Raw genomic sequence first — 16,019 nt, 5'->3', positions numbered from 1 at the left:
TCCTGCTTGAGCAAAGGGCTGGACTAGAAGACCTCCAAGGTCCCTTCCAGCTCTATTCTGTTCTATTCTTGATCATTTTGAAAGAAGACTGACAATGAGAACAATCAACCAATGGAACAGACTGCCTTCAGATGTTGCTGGTGCTTGATCACTGGAGGCTTTCAAGAAGAGACCGGACTGCCACTTGTCAGAAATGGTGTAGGGACTCCTGTTTGGGCAGGGGGTTTGACTAGATGACCTACAAGGTCCCTTCCAACTCTGTTATTCTAAATCAGGGGTGTCAAACTGTTGGCCCACAGGCCGGACGCGTCACCGGAAAACCACGCCGACCCCATTGGCAATGAAGAAAAAGCTCCGCTACGTTGTACGACATCACATGATGTCGCTAATTTGACATGTCTGTTCTAAATTGTAAAGACTGGATACACGCCATATTCAATCCTGCTTTAATGCTATGGTGTAGTACTTAAACAAGCTGTTAAAGAGTGCTTTGTTAAGTTCTGCAAAAAAAGTATACATTACTTCCTCTTTAAAATTTACTTGTCAGTCAAGCTCATGTGAACATTTCACAATAATTTGAAAAGACTAATAGAAAAGACTTCGCCAAGTATTTTACATAAAATCACATAAACAGCAGGAAACAGCGTTTTTTAAAGCGACCTAATGAATAAATCATACTGCAGCCCCTCTTTCAGAGATGGGCAATAATTTGAAAAGACTAATAGAGAAGACTTCGCCAAGTATTTTACATAAAATCACATAAGCAGCAGGAAACAGTATTTTTTTAAAGTGACCTAATGAATAAATCATACTGCAGCCCCTTTCAGAGATGGGCTGTTTAGAAATATGAATAATTTCTGCAGTACTTAGAAACTGCACATTTAATATGGCTAATGGCCCAAAGACTCCTTTCTGTTTGAAAAGGGAAAATTAGCTCCACTCCGAGCTTTGGCCTTCTCCTGCGCTGGTGAACCAGCATGCCTATACATCAATAAAGAAGAATATTTGTAGCTCAGGGTTGAAATGAGGGATCCCTGATGCTTTGAGCTTGGTTTTCTTGCAAACGTTTCATTATCCAAATTGAGTAACTTCATCAGTACTAATGATGCACTAGCATCAAGGACCCCATGTATACATCAGCTAAACCACTCAAGAAACAGAGCCCCTGCCAGCACTGTTTTATTACAATGGGGAGAGACTAATTTGACAGATTTATGCATGGAATCTATCCATCACTTCGAATCAAATGGACTTTGGAAAGCTGGCACGCTAAATAGCGTTCAGAATTAGAAATCGCCCTGCCGAATAAAGCTAAGCACCAATCCCAACCGCCAGCCCCCACGCGGAAATAGAAAAAGGCTTTTTAGTGCCGCCTGCAGATCGCGCACATGCGCAGCAAGGAATCTCAACTGGGCATGCGCACACGCCAGTTATGCGTGTCTCGTTTCACCAGGCCGCCTGGTTGTGAGCAGGCGCAGTCCGGGAGGTTCTTGCGTCGTTCGGAGGGAGCCGCTGAGGAGCTTGGGATATTGCGGCCCAGGGAGTCTGGTATCGAAACGATCGTTCGGTGGCCGTTACTCTGCGCGCGAGGGCCTTTTTCTCCCTTGCGATTAGAGTGACGGGAAGCGCCGAGGGACATACGAAGGAGGCGTTCTCCCGATCCCCCAGGGCCCTTAACCCCCTCTGCTCTCGATGCGTTTGTAAGTGCCGGACCAGGAGGCAGCGCGATGGCTTCAAGCAGCGGCACCGATGTGATTCAGGTCACCAATGTCTCCCCGAGCGCCAGCTCGGAACAGATGCGGACTCTCTTCGGCTTCCTGGGGAAGATCGAAGAGTTGCGCCTCTTCCCTCCCGAGTAAGTTCCGCTTCTCCTCGAGAGACGGCGGTCGGTTTTTAAAGGCCGCGGCCTCATTGAAGCCATTGCTCGAGTCTTCTTAGGCCCCGATCGGCCGGGGTGGGGCCGCGCGAGGATGAGGGCCCGGAGGACAGCGCAGAAATAGACAAGCTGGCCGCGGTGGTTGCCGCTAAAGCGGATCACGCGGTCCCTTCCGCGCCATCCCCCGCTCCATCTTGAGTTTCCGGCGCTGGGGCGCCCTTTCTTTGGCTCGCCGCCCTCGCCTGCTTTCGAAACCCGGGGGGGGGGGGGAAAGGCAGGCGGCGGAAAAAAAAGACCGGCGGGGGGCGCTGATAAGACGATTTTGAACGCAACACGTATTTGTGTGTTAGTTAGGGGATTAGGCATTTTCAAATGCTGTTCGGGACGCGCTTGGCCAGCTTCCGTGGCAGAGCCACGTTGTGGGGTGGATTGGTTTTATAAAGGACAGTGTTTCTCAACCTTGACAATTTTAAGGCCTGTGGACTTCAACTCCCAGAATTCCACAGCCAGCAATGCTGGCTGTGGAATTCTGGGAGTTGAAGTCCACAGGCCTTAAAATTGTCAAGGTTGAGAAACACTGAGGAAAAGTGCTGTATTGCGTGGGGGGGGGGGTGAAACTTCTGTTGTAAGAGGCGAAAGAGTTAAGCTATGGTTTAATCCAGGTTGTTTCCTGTTGCCAGTGACATATAACACAAAGTTGATTTTTCTTTTCGATTTTGTTTTTTTTTTGGCAGCCATATTAGCATTTGTAGTTTTTGTAATTTTCAGGTAAAAGTGTCTAATGTTATGTTTCGATGAGTGTTTGGGGCGTAAGGATAAGCCCAGACCCTTGGGATGTGGTCTTGTTGATTCCACACTAGGCAGTATAACCCATGATTTGGATTTTGAATTGATAAGAGCCATAAGAAGTAACCAGTGTAAAAAAAATGTTCCCCTCCTTCGTTGGGAGTATATTTGGGAACTTGTGCTGTGGTGTCTGAAAGAGAGCTGGCGGGGGTCAAAACAGGAACATAGTTTTATTATAAATCCAGAACAGATTCCTATAGTACCAATAAAGGAGAATATTTGTAGCTCAGGGTTGAAATCCTAGCAGTGATGATGTTACCTAGTTTGGTTAATGCAACATCTGCAAGAAAACAACCAAGCTCATCAGAGACCACCACTGTGGTAGATTACTGTAATAGAAGTAATGCTGAACTGTTGAGGTCGGCCACAGATCAGTGAAATAACCAAAACGTTTTTGTTTGTTCAGGTTTCAGACAGAACAAAATCCAAATAGTGTGAGGAGGCCAAATTGCTACATCTCAAGTAGATGCCAAGGCAACATATAACCTACTGGCCCAACCACTCCCCAATTTTCTTGTTACTTGTCTCTTCTTGCCTCAGCTAAGCATGTCCCTGCATGACATCTGCCATGGCCCCCACCTATCTTCCCACCATCTTTCTTGCCTTCCCTCTTCCATTGAGAGAGGAAGATGCTGGCCTTCAGTAAAGTTCCAAGAATCTGACTCCATTTACTTCTGGCAATAAGAAAAGGCAGCAGGCTTGGCCTGTGTCCCATATAATCTGAAAGCATATTCTAGAATGGCTGCTAACAATCTGGTGGCCTCTAGAGCAGTGTTTCTCAACCTTGACAATTTTAAGGCATGTGGACTTCAACTCCCAGAATTCCACAGCCAGCATTGCTGGCTGTGGAATTCTGGGAGTTGAAGTCCACATGCCTTAAAATTGTCAAGGTTGAGAAACACTGCTCTAGATCAATGGGACTGCAATTCCCATGATCCCTAGCCAGTAAAATATAGCATACATTGGGTTTTATGGTGAAGCATACTTTTAGGGGAGGGGGTCCAGGTTAGGAAAAAGATGCTTCCACAGATAGTCACAGTATGCCCAAAACACAACAGGAAAGAAGGGACCTTTCTACAAATTCAGATTTTCTGCATGAAAAAGGAAAAGAAGCCCTGCAAAATGTAATTATGGGATATTATTGAAATATGGAAGCCACCCAACTATTACAGGGTTACATCTCAGAAAATGTCTGCATAGCATCAGTACAAGCATAACTTGGCCCTAATATAATGTTAAGTTATACTAATTACCCTGAAATAACAAGTTGGGAAGTAAAAACATTTTTCCCTGGAAGAGGATTGGTTGTTGATTTCCCACCATAAGTGACATGATTCTGCCTGGGCGTTTACTTTATGGATATAGCTACAAATCTGGATCATTTTGTTTATTTGATTTATAGCTCTTTTTTAATTCAGCAGTTTAAGATAGTTCATATTATATTCTGTCCTATTTTTCTCAGGGAAAAAAATCTCCCAAGTGATAGATTGGACTGAGAGTGTGTGTGACCCAAAGTGCCTGATGAGGTTCTGTGGCTAATGATGAATTAGCATCTGGTTCTTCTCAACTCTGATCCAACACCATAATCATGCTACTTCACTTAATCTTTTATTTGGTGCAAAGTTAAACCTTTGGTGGGTTCTTGGTGTTGTCTGAGCTTGATGGTTTTCCTGTAGCCATTCCCCAGCCAGGCTAGATAACAGAGCAGAAAATAACCAGAACCCTACAGTTTAGCTCTGAACTACCGGTAGTAGATATGTTTTTTGTCACTGGAAAAGTAAAGTACTTACCATCATTAATATGAAGTGTATACAATGCACTTTGCATGTATTTCTTTAAGAGAGAAATGATATATTGCCCTGAGGGAAGATTTTTCTCTCAAGGAGGAAAAATTCAAGTTATTATCTATTGCCTGTGACATCCTATCAAGAATGTCGGTTACATCTTCCCAGTTTTCAGTTTTAGATTAAATCTTAAATACACATAGTAAGAACCAAGTGTATGTCTGAGTGAACAACTCAAGGGTTGCCCTCTTCGTAATTTTGAAAGGGTACATGAATATTAATATTATTTATACTTATTTAAGTTTAATTGAAATAAAGTATAAATCTGATTCTTCTCCAGCCATGCATTTAATCATTTTCCCTGTTCTATAACATTAAAAACAGTAAGCATTTTTGGAAAAACTCTGAGGTCCATGCCCAATACTTTTTTATATAGTCCCATAAGTCAAATAATGTCTTAACCTTTGTTCATGTTACATCTGATGTTCATATTCTGATTTTTTTTCCAGTGACTCCCCTTTGCCTGTTTCTTCCCGTGTGTGTTTTGTAAAGTTCCAAGAACCTGACTCGGCAGTTGTGGCTCAGCACCTGACAAATACTGTATTCGTTGACCGAGCATTGATAGTCGTACCCTACGCAGAAGGTTTGTGAATTGTTTAAAGATCTATGAAGCCATAGACCTCTGATATTAAATCCTGATGTAGTTGAATAGCATAAAGTTTAGCATATAAAACATCCAAGCTTTTTGCATTTTTAAAACCCTTGGTATACCCTCATCTTTGATTTCTTTACAACAGACAGAAAATACTAATTCAGCACTTTCTGGAGCTTGCCCATCCGTTTTTGCAAAGGCTTTTAGAATAATTTTATATTCATGCAGCATTATTTGATTTATTTTCACCAGACTGCCTCAATAATTTTTTAAGCTATCTTTTTTAAATGAAATATATAAACAAGCAATGTTGCTTTAAGTTGTCTGGCATCTGTTATCTCATGGTTCATTCTCCCTCGTGGAGAGTTAGGGAATACATATCATCAGTTACAAGGCAATGTTCTGCCTGTTTTAGTTGACAATTGAAAAGCAGTTACCCTCAACATAAATTCTGGTACACCAAGGGTTTGATATCTCTTGTTAGTCAGAAAATATCTGCAAAGGTGCTAAATGGGCACTGGGTATTAGATCTTATTCCACATTTTCTTATTCAACCTTGCTATATATTCTAGAATTTCTCTAAAATAATAAACTCTTCTCTCTTATTTGTGTGTGTGATTTTTATAGTGGAGAAGGCAAATGCAAAAGCCCTTCCAGATGACTGAAACAGTGGGGTCCTCTGCAGCTACAGGGGATTCTAGACATTAACTAAAGGCCAGCAAGCACTCAAGTCCCCAAGTGTTTTCCCGGTGTAAATCACTCACTTGTTAACAACATTTTTTCTCTTCTTTTTCTTACATTTTTAGGGTGTTACAGTAATTTGAAAAACAATGAGCAGGTTGGAAATATAACTAAAACTGCCAAGAAGACTGCTCTTCTAATGAGCTCTGTTGAACCACTATAGATTGCAGCACAGCTCTTTCAAAGGCACTGTTAACTGATAAACTAGCACTCATTTTATACCACGAGATTACAGTAAACGCTTAAGCTGCACTTCTGCATACAGAGATTACTACATCTCATTAAAATCAACGGATTTACGCAGACTAATTGTGCTGGAATGTAATCTTATGTTTTATATATAGTATCTCGTTTTACTCATTAACAAGGCAGAAGAATATGCCACAGGCAGGTCTGATTGATTAATTAATGTTAGGATATTCCAAACTGAAACTATAATTAAGATCCACAAAGTTTAACCCTCATTGGTTTAACGTGGCTGAATAGAATACTTTAAAGTATTGCTTCTTACATATAATTCTGACAATGTCAGATACATCTGTGTCTGAGTCTTACATATTTGCTGTCTGTATTAGGGCCAAGCTAGATGCGACAGTAGCTGTGTTTTTAAATATGGATTTCGTAGAAAGAGGAAGGGTGGGATGCTGCTTTTTAGAGCAAAAGGGGGCACGTGGGTGAAGTGTATAGCCGCCTTCCTGTGCCTGCAATTTAACCTCCTTGCAGTCTGTCTTCCTTTGTTTTTTCTTTATCTGAGTTCCAGTGCTGCAACTGTGCCAGCACCCGCAGAAAGCTACTGTGGTGAAATAAGCAGCAGGCTGGGGTAGGTTTCAGGGCCCGTGCCTCTTTGTATTCCTTTTATTACTAAACATGGATATAGACCTTTTTATTGTGATTGGGGAAGGAACACACGCTGTCGTGTTCACCTTGGCTCTAATTAACTGAACCAATAGTCTCCAAAATATTTGCAAGTTAGTGTTTAAGAATAGTATCTCTCTTAAGAGCTTGAATGGTTTTTATACGTAATATTTTTTCTCTCTCTCTCTAAACATGACTTTAAACTCTGCTAGAAAGATAAGATGACTGATAAATCTCTCACTGCGATATCGGTCAAAAAAAGATGACTTTTCTGAATTTTTCTGAGGCTTGTTTAATGCAATTTGAGCAGTTGTTACCTATCAAGAACTCATTGGGTTTTTAGGATCTGCACCATTTTGTAGTTGGCAGGATATGACAATTCTGGGCACAGTGGTTTATCAGAATAATGGACCCATGGATTTTCCTATGAACTTCGTCTGCTCTGTTCTCGCAAATCTTCCTTATCTGTGAAAGAATATGGGTATCAACTCTTCAATTCTTCTTTTCACAAGGCCCCATTTTTGCTAGTGCTTAAGCATTGCTGAGGGGAAAAAAACATTTCAAGATCAGTGAAACTATTCAGTTGCATTGAGGCACATGCTTAAGCACTCTGCTGAATTGAAATCTTTACCCTTTGCTACTGTGGCGATACATATTACCTCTCTACAAATATTAAAGTATGCATTGTACTGATCATATTCCCTAGTATCAAGTCGCATTTCTGTTTTTGGTGTGTTACATACATCTTGGTGTTGATTGTTGCTTTGTGTTCTAGACTTAACACAAAGTTCACGGTAAGGCATAGTACTATAATCTTTGTGATGAAATGGAAGGTTTGGAAGCAATGTAGATATTAAAACAGTGACTTTGGGTGGGTTTATGTAGGTTCTTTGGTTAATGTTTGTTTCTTTTGTCTGTTTCTTTTTCTTCATTTCTACACATTCATGCAGTATGTCATGGTTCTAACAAAGCAGCAGTAAAAAACTCTTGACGCATGAAAATTAACTGGTGAGGGGCCTCATTGTTTTTTTTAAATTGTAGTTTTATTTCTGAATAACTTTTTTCCTAAAAACGAGAGGATCAGATGCATGACTACTTAATGGATGCAGATCTTCTGTGAGGTGTCTCAAGAGAATTTTTAGCTAGATGCCAGAAATGTTATAGTTGCACTAATTGTGTGTAAACATAAATAATATCCTCTTGAGACATAATTTGCATGCAAATTTATCCCATAATCTCAGTAGATATGTTTATATTGATGCATTAATGCCCTGTATCTAAATGACCTTTCCCCCCCCTTTTCCCACCATAACTTTTGGTATTGAAATTATGACAGCTCAGTGACAGAAGAAAGATAACAGTGCTGTGTATTATACATTTGTTTATATTATCGGCACTTCTCAGTATAGGTGGAAGGAACCATTACCTTTATTTAACAGTGGTTTTTCTTTTTTGTTGTTGTGTTTTACAGTTCTTTTCCCTGGTTCAGCCTGAACTATATACCAGGCCCTGCTGAAAATACCACCCAACAGTTTTCTTCTGCAGCTTATCCAGTTTCTCTTAAGTGCCCTGTACATATTGTATGTTTTATGATGAGATGCAGTTTTTTTTAATATGTCTTGCAGAAACGGTTCTGGTATTTGCAAATATATAGTACAGTTGTCTTATTGAACTCTCTCACGTTGGGGGCTTGGGCACATTAACAGATTAATCCATATGTATAGGGCTTTTGCTGTTGGTTAAAATAACAACAATCAACATTTACTGTTTGTCTCACGTTGGGCCTTTTGAAGGTTATTCTTTGTTCAGGGATAGGCAATAAAAATAGACACTTAGCAGACTACAAGCTGCAAATCAGAAGTTTATTCTGAAAGGGCAATACTCAGCAGCATTCTTGGTACAGTAACCATAACACAGAGTGGAGCATGTATTTTACTGCACAGGTAAGAATGTGTCACATTTTAGGTGTTTACATAAACACATACACGCGGACACATATGCAGAACCTACATTTGGACCTTTGTGGAGACCTTCATATCCAAATGAGAAGTCAGCAAAAGCCCTACACTTTTTCTTACCTTCTCTTTAAGTTTTACAAAATTGTATGGTAGGTGTAAAAGAAATCATAGTGAACTGTGCCATATTATTAACCCCTAAATCAAACTTTTTTTGTCTTGTGTATCTTGATTTTTCTGTGTGCTTTATAGTGAAGCAGCCGACACGAGTCGTTGTTCATAAAACAGCTTTTGAAAGTTGAGAGCACACCCCTGGAGAACCGACTGTGCTTGCTTACGTTTGGTTCATGACTTAAAAATCGAGTACAGGTGATGAAATCTTGGCAGTGTTAACAAAAAAGTAGTGTGTATTGTGCTATTTTTTATTCTAGAACTTAACCTTTTGTAGAGAAAAAGGAACAAATTTTCACACATTGAAGTTTCATTCTGACAAACAAGTTAATGATAAATTATTAAGAGAGCAAACATTGTATTATAGCCAACATAAGTACTTTCAGCAAACTCAGATGGTGTTTCAGGGAGACATTTTCTGGGTGTATTTGTGTGTGGTTTTTTGTTTTTTGTTTTTAAAAGAAAAAAAAAGATAAATTGGGGGGTAACTTCTAATGCAAAGTTGTCTCTCTGCAGGAGTTATTCCTGATGAGACTAAGGCTTTATCTCTCCTGGCACCAGCTAATGCTGTGGCAGGCCTTCTGCCGGGGGGTGGACTCCTGCCTACACCTAACCCGCTTTCTCAGGTAAGAAGTACAGGGTGCATAAAATACAGCAAAATTATATTATTTATGTTCCTTTGTTTCTGGGAGGCATGCTTATTCAAAGTTATTATAGTATTGGTTGCAGAATTATAACGAATAAGAATTGCCCCCATAGTTTATAACTGATTTCCTAGACTGAATCCCATTCTTCCTTTTAATTCACTGGGTTGACATCTAATTCACTGCTACTTTTTTAAAAGAGTTTCCTTTTCTTCTTCGATCCATAAAGCAACATCTGAAATGAAAACATATGGAAGGTTATGACCAGAAATGACATTCAGCCATTTCTATAGCTAGGGATGAGCCCGGTGCAAGTGGCAAAAAGAATTGCTATGTTTTCATACAGCATAATACTTGCCGTGCTTATATGTCTTATCTGGTTTCTATGACCCTCTCTTAAAAAAAATTTTTTTTTAATGAAAATGCTTTATAGCAGTCAAATTATTTAAAAACCATGTCTCGGTTACTCACTGCTCCCCCCTGTAAAATCACAAAGGAGGGAGTTGTTTGTAGTTTTTAGAAAGGGGCTTTCTTGGGATTTCCAGAGTGCAATCTTTTTAGAGTAATGTCTATCATCTTGAGTTTGGTGTGGCTAACTTTCTAGAAAGTTTACGTCTATTGTAGCCTAAGATGTTTGCCTTAGAACCAGAAGTGAGGACCTTGGATCGAGATTCTAAAATGAATAAAGAACCGTATAGAAGACAATGAGAGTATTATTCTTCCTTTCCAATATCCAGAAATATAGTTTAAGAGAACACTGGGTTACAAGTGGGAAACACTACTTGTAGCAAGGATGTGAATTTCTCTTAAATGGTCTACATAGTTGCAAAATTAAAGATAAGCCAAATTTACAAATTCACAGTGGGTAAGTCAGAGACTAGAAGAAGCATGCAGATCTTGTGAAATACCTTCTTGCTTCTAATTCCTTTTTTTTGTTTCCTGCCATTCAGAGAGTGGAGACTGCCAGTTTAGAAGAGAGAAGAGAAATGCTTCTTCTGAGATGCAGCTAGTTTAGTATAAATGAAATAGTTTTGAAAATCTAACTACTATGTCATTCACTGGACTTTTGGAGGTTTAATTTGGGTGCATATTGTAAAAATTAAGAGGAAATTAAAAATGGCTAATTCATATTTCCTACTTGCGTGAACAAGTCCACGTTCACTTTATCTTCAATATTTGTTTTTAAAAATCAGCAAGTGATGATAAATATTCTTGCATGAAAATTGGATTACTATGACCAATTGCTACTGTAGCCATTAGGGCAACTGTTCAACCTAAGGGGACATCATTTGGCCAAGCATCCCATGTTTAGTCACCAGAACTTCCAGTTGGGATGGACTTGATAGCTAAAGGAAGATAGGAGGTCTCTGCATTGGATTCACAGGCGCTGATACCCAATTAGATGAATAATCTGATTTGATATAAAACAGCTACCTACATTAAAGTTAATATAATAATCAACGTCAGTACTTCAGAACTTTAAAAACTTACAAGTTGTTCCTGTTTTCCAGAGATTTGGAAAATGGTAGAACAATTAGAATGTGCTGTATTGGTTCTTTCCTTACGAAAAATGCATAGATTGTACATATTTTCATTCTTACAGATCGGTGCTGTTCCTCTGGCTGCTTTAGGAGCTCCAACTCTAGATCCAACTCTAGCTGCTCTAGGTCTTCCTGGGGCAAACTTAAACTCTCAGGTATATTGCTTTTAAGTATAAGCCTGTCTCTGGAAAATCGTCAGTTTTAACATTTATGCAGTTCCAGGCTCATGGAATTTTTACTGTGGAATTCCATAGGATTATTTTTGTTGACTCTGGTTTTCCACATCAACAAGAAACAAGTGAATTCATCTGAGTATTGGAAGATTGTGATGTACAATTGTGTATTTAACTCCGTTAGAGCAATTTATGTGCTGAACCAGTATCAGATTAGAATAGTATTGGAGGAAAGCCAATCAGCTAAAGTTCAGTGTAGAGAGAACTTTCTCTCATAGTGAAATATTTACGTGTTTTTGAAAAACACTGCACTACAATTAGCCACAAATTGGGCTTTTCTTTTTGTATTATTTTGCTTTATCAGTTTAAGATAATAATAATGAACAACATAGGAAAATATACTCCTTCAGCATCCTCCCATATCTCTCAAATCTGATTCAGAGGGTTAGGGATTCATCTGGAACAGATTTTGGTGAATTGTTGGACAATGGTAATATTTCATGCCATCAATATATTGTATAATGAGAACTCAAACTCTTTAGAAGTTCTTTAACAACAATATTAGAGTTCACACTTGGCTAATACCATTGTTATAACTGAAAAAGGTATATAACAGTTCTGACTCAAATGCAGTCTTAATTGTATTTGTCTATTGACTCTTAGATTCTGGATATATTTCTCATTGCAGCCATTTTGTAAATGGACAACTCCTCCTCCAATTGCAGAAACCTCAAATAATTGAGGACTCTTGTTTAAAATTAAATATAAAACCTTGCAAATATCGACATGAATAACTAACTAGTTATCAGAAATAAAAAAATAGCTTGGATCTATGTATACAGTAGTATTCTCAAAGAATTTAAATGTACACCAAGCTAATACATATGCTCTGAGACTTGTGGTAACTTGTATTATTTAATTTTGGCTAGATTTAAAGCCGTTTGAATGTAATTTCCCCCCCCCCAAAAAAAAATATTTATATAAAAAGCATTTTTTATTATTTTTCCTTGTAGTCTCTTGCAGCAGATCAACTATTAAAACTTATGAGCACAGTGGATCCAAAGTAAGTATGGACTTTTAGAATTGCACTATAGCGCAATTGGTTTTGAGAAAGAGGAGGAAAGGATTAAAAGGAAACCATTTGTAGGGAATCGTTGAAAGTAATGCCTTTTGGGGGAATAAGAAGCAGGACTTTTCCCCAGGCTTGCATGATACAGGTAGTCCTTGACTCATGACAACAAATTTCGGTCACTAAGCAAGGCACTTGTTACGTGAATTTTGTTCCATTTCGTGACCTTTGACACCACAGGTGTTAAGTGAATCGCTCCAGTTGTTCAGTTAGTAACACAAAGGTTAAGTGACTCTGCCTTCCTCATTGACTTTGCTTGTCAGGAGGTCAGTGCATCTGATCATGTAACCCTGGGACACTGCAGCTGTCATAAATACATGCCAGTTGCCAAGCGTCCAAGTTTTGATCACATGACCATGGGAATGCTGTAATCGTAAGTATAAGAAACAGTCACAAGTCACGGTTTTCAATGCCGTTGTAACTTCAAATAATCACTAAATAAATAGGTGTAAGCCGAGGACTGCTTGTAAGTACCTGGACTTGGGCAAGCAGTTCTTTTGTGCTGCTCTTCCACTTTTGCTGTAGTTAAAAACGAAATGGCGCTGTGAAGACTATTTTAACATGCTTAATTGGCTTCCTTAATTTCCTAAGAAGAGGAAATGGGCAAATGCTGAGACAGCACCCTCGGATCTTCTAAGCAGCATTTATCCCTGGATGCACGCTATAATTTTATTTGCCCTTTGAATTATGGGACAACATTTCATAAGTAGTAAGATGTTTTCCTCTCCTTGGTAGTGCAATTCTAATTTACTGATTGTAGGGATGGCAAATAAACAGTTGAGAAGTGGGAATTTTGGAAGATGTCGATTTTATAAGGTCCATTAATTAAGAATATTTTCAAACTATAGTTGAATTAAGTGCTGCAATTGTAGGCTTGTACTGCCAATTGTTTATATGTGTCCTGGCATTTTAATCTTATTTGTATTGTTTGATTAGGTCTCAGCTGTGAAATTTCACATGTAAATAAAAGTTCAATAAAAATTCAAAATGTAGATTAAAATTACCAAGACTTTGGTGGTATTACAAGAGTTGGCCTTTCTACTTATAATTGTATATGCATGAGAAGATTCAGCTTGTTGAAATTTATAAAAGTGTAGAAACACTAGCGACAGGACTTCAAATGTATTTATTTAGTAAATTTATATAGCCTCTGATCTGATATATGTGACGGTGAATAGCATAAACTGTTAAAAACAAAAATACAACAAAACTACCACATACCGAACAACAGTACAAAAACAACTAAAAAAAATCTGCAGGAGAATGCAATTAATTTTCCTGGCAATAACAGGCATTTTGCAGGGTGCGTACCCATGTTAAATCCTAAAGCAACAAGAGATAACAAATTATTTTTACAGATTAACAGAAAACAATTTATGCATCTGTTACAAACTAATCCCAGATTAGTCCTGGATGTTCCAGTTAGGGAGTTTATTGCAAAAGAGAACAAAGCCATTGATCTTTGCTTTTCCTTTTTTATATGTGCAGTTGAGGAAATTGCCTGGACTAGAATATTCTTCCCAATCCTTCTACTCTTGAAATGTGATGTCCAGTGATTTCTAGTTCTAGTCCTCAACTTAACAATCACAATTGAGCACAACCTTTCTTGCCGCAGTTGTTAAGTGAATCACTGCAGTTGATAAATTAGTAGCCCAGTTCTTAAGTGAATCTGGGTTCCCCATTGGCTTTGCTTGTCAGGTCGCAAAAGGTGATCATATGACCTTAGGACACAGCAACGGTCATAAATATGAACCAGTTGCCAAACATCTGGATTTTGATCACATGATCCTGCAGATGCTGCAAAGGTCATAACTATGAAAAACGGTCATAGGTCACTTTTTTCAGTGCTGTTGTAACTTTGAACGAACGCTAAATGAACGGTTGTAAGTCGACCACCTGTACTTAAAGAGAAGAAGCTGGAGGATCCCTATTAATTTCGAGTAAATTCATGGAAAAAATAAATATCTAAATACTGCATATTAAAGAACAAGAACATTCTAGGCCAGGGGTAGGCAACCTTGGCTCTTTTATGACTCGTGGACTTCAACTCCCAGAATTCCTGAGCTACCCCTGTTCTAGGCAGTGAGATTATCTAATAAAAAGGATACACTAAGCAAAAAAAAAAAATGAAAACGGCAAGCAAATTCAAGTGCTAATTTTTCAAATTCAGTTTTAAATAAGTTCGCCTAGTCCTGAAATTAACAGCTAACACATGCTTTCATTTATTCATGAAAATGTATGTGCCAGTGGATTCAACTGATTCTAGACATAAATAAATAAAACAATAAAATAATTAATAAAAATTCCTAGCACCATACCTCAAAATGCCATTGTCAGCGATCAACAGTCTTTTTCACTGAATGCCTTACTAAAGGAGATTGTTGTGATTATTTTTCTAATAGATAACAAGTTATGTGTATATTCTGGTTTAAATGATCTTACAATTTAATTTGTGTGTGGTTTTTTTTTCTTTTATTTGATTCAGGCTGAATCATGTAGCTGCAGGCCTTGTTTCACCAAGTCTGAAAACAGATACCTCCAGTAAAGAAATAGAAGAAGCCATGAAACGTGTACGAGAAGCACAATCCCTGATTTCTGCTGCTATAGAGCCAGGTAAAGCAATATAAAATGTCTCCTAAGCAATTTTGTCTTCCAGAAAATTGCTGTAATACCCCTTGGTTCAGGTTCAGGAAAAACAATGCATTGTATGAAATATCAGTAAAAAGTCAGATATAAGTAAACTTTGGGAAGGACATCTGCTTAAGAATCATAACCAGTAAGTCTTTTGATATCAGTTGCTGAAAAATACAGCAATTGTGGGCTTTCCAGGAGCATATTGATGGGTGCCATTGGAAATGAGATGCTGGAATTATTTTTGATCTGAACCAAAGAACCCCTTTTATATTTGTTCTTAGGCTTGTTTAGATGTTATCCTAATCAATATTTCATTTTATATAATACATCCCGAATCTATTTATCTATAGGAATATGAATTGTTATGTTTGTAGTTAACCTGAAATATGCATTTGACCCTTAACACAATTGATAGAAATAGCAGAAAGCTGCTTTTGAGACATAAAAACTCCTTTGGTTACAGTTTATGTTTTTAAAAAATAACTTTAAAAGTGTTCACCTAATTTCTGCTAATTGTCCTGTAATTGACATTTCTTATGTTCTGATTTCAGATAAAAAGGATGATAAAAGAAGGCATTCCAGATCCAGATCGCGCTCAAGGAGGAGGAGAACACCTTCTTCTTCTAGACACAGGTCAGGGTTCCCAGAATGACTCACCTGTTTACCAAGTTTGGCAGATAAGACCTTGGTTACCATATAATATGGTAATGGCAGGCAGTAAACACTATAATTTAAAAAATAATAATTCGGAAATAAATTGTATTAAATAAATTGATTTAGGACTTATTTTTAGATAACTGTATGCGAATACAGCTGAATGAAATTCAGTGGTGAAAAAAGTAAGGCTCTACATTTAGGCAAGAAAAACCAAATGCACGGGTATAGTATAGGGGGTACCTTGCTCAATAGTAGCAACTGTGAGACAAATCTTGGAGTCCTAGTGGACAATCACTTAAATATGAGCCAGCAGTGTGCTGCAGCTGCCAAAAAAGCCAAAACAGTGCTGGGCTGCATTAAC

General features: G+C 38.4%; 1 protein-coding gene across 4 annotated transcripts in view; it reads left to right on the top strand.

Annotated features, from left to right (window-relative positions):
* The first annotated feature begins 1,471 nt into the window (after positions 1-1,471).
* Positions 1,472-16,019, top strand: part of SRSF11 (serine and arginine rich splicing factor 11) — a 19,400-nt gene continuing 4,852 nt past the window's right edge. For all 4 annotated transcript variants that reach the window (XM_029286175.1, XM_029286174.1, XM_015826293.2 and 1 more), the window contains exons 1-7: positions 1,472-1,855; positions 5,016-5,149; positions 9,397-9,506; positions 11,128-11,220; positions 12,252-12,301; positions 14,853-14,980; positions 15,553-15,634. In XM_029286175.1, coding sequence (XP_029142008.1) covers positions 1,728-1,855; positions 5,016-5,149; positions 9,397-9,506; positions 11,128-11,220; positions 12,252-12,301; positions 14,853-14,980; positions 15,553-15,634 — 725 coding nt within the window. In that variant the 5' untranslated portion in view covers positions 1,472-1,727. The remainder of the gene's footprint in view (positions 1,856-5,015; positions 5,150-9,396; positions 9,507-11,127; positions 11,221-12,251; positions 12,302-14,852; positions 14,981-15,552; positions 15,635-16,019) is intronic.

This window comes from Protobothrops mucrosquamatus, unplaced genomic scaffold, assembly GCF_001527695.2.
Source record: "Protobothrops mucrosquamatus isolate PMUCROS unplaced genomic scaffold, P.Mucros_1.0 scaffold3041, whole genome shotgun sequence".
NCBI classification, from domain to species: Eukaryota; Metazoa; Chordata; class Lepidosauria; order Squamata; family Viperidae; genus Protobothrops; species Protobothrops mucrosquamatus.
This window is presented reverse-complemented; position numbering and strand designations above follow the sequence as displayed.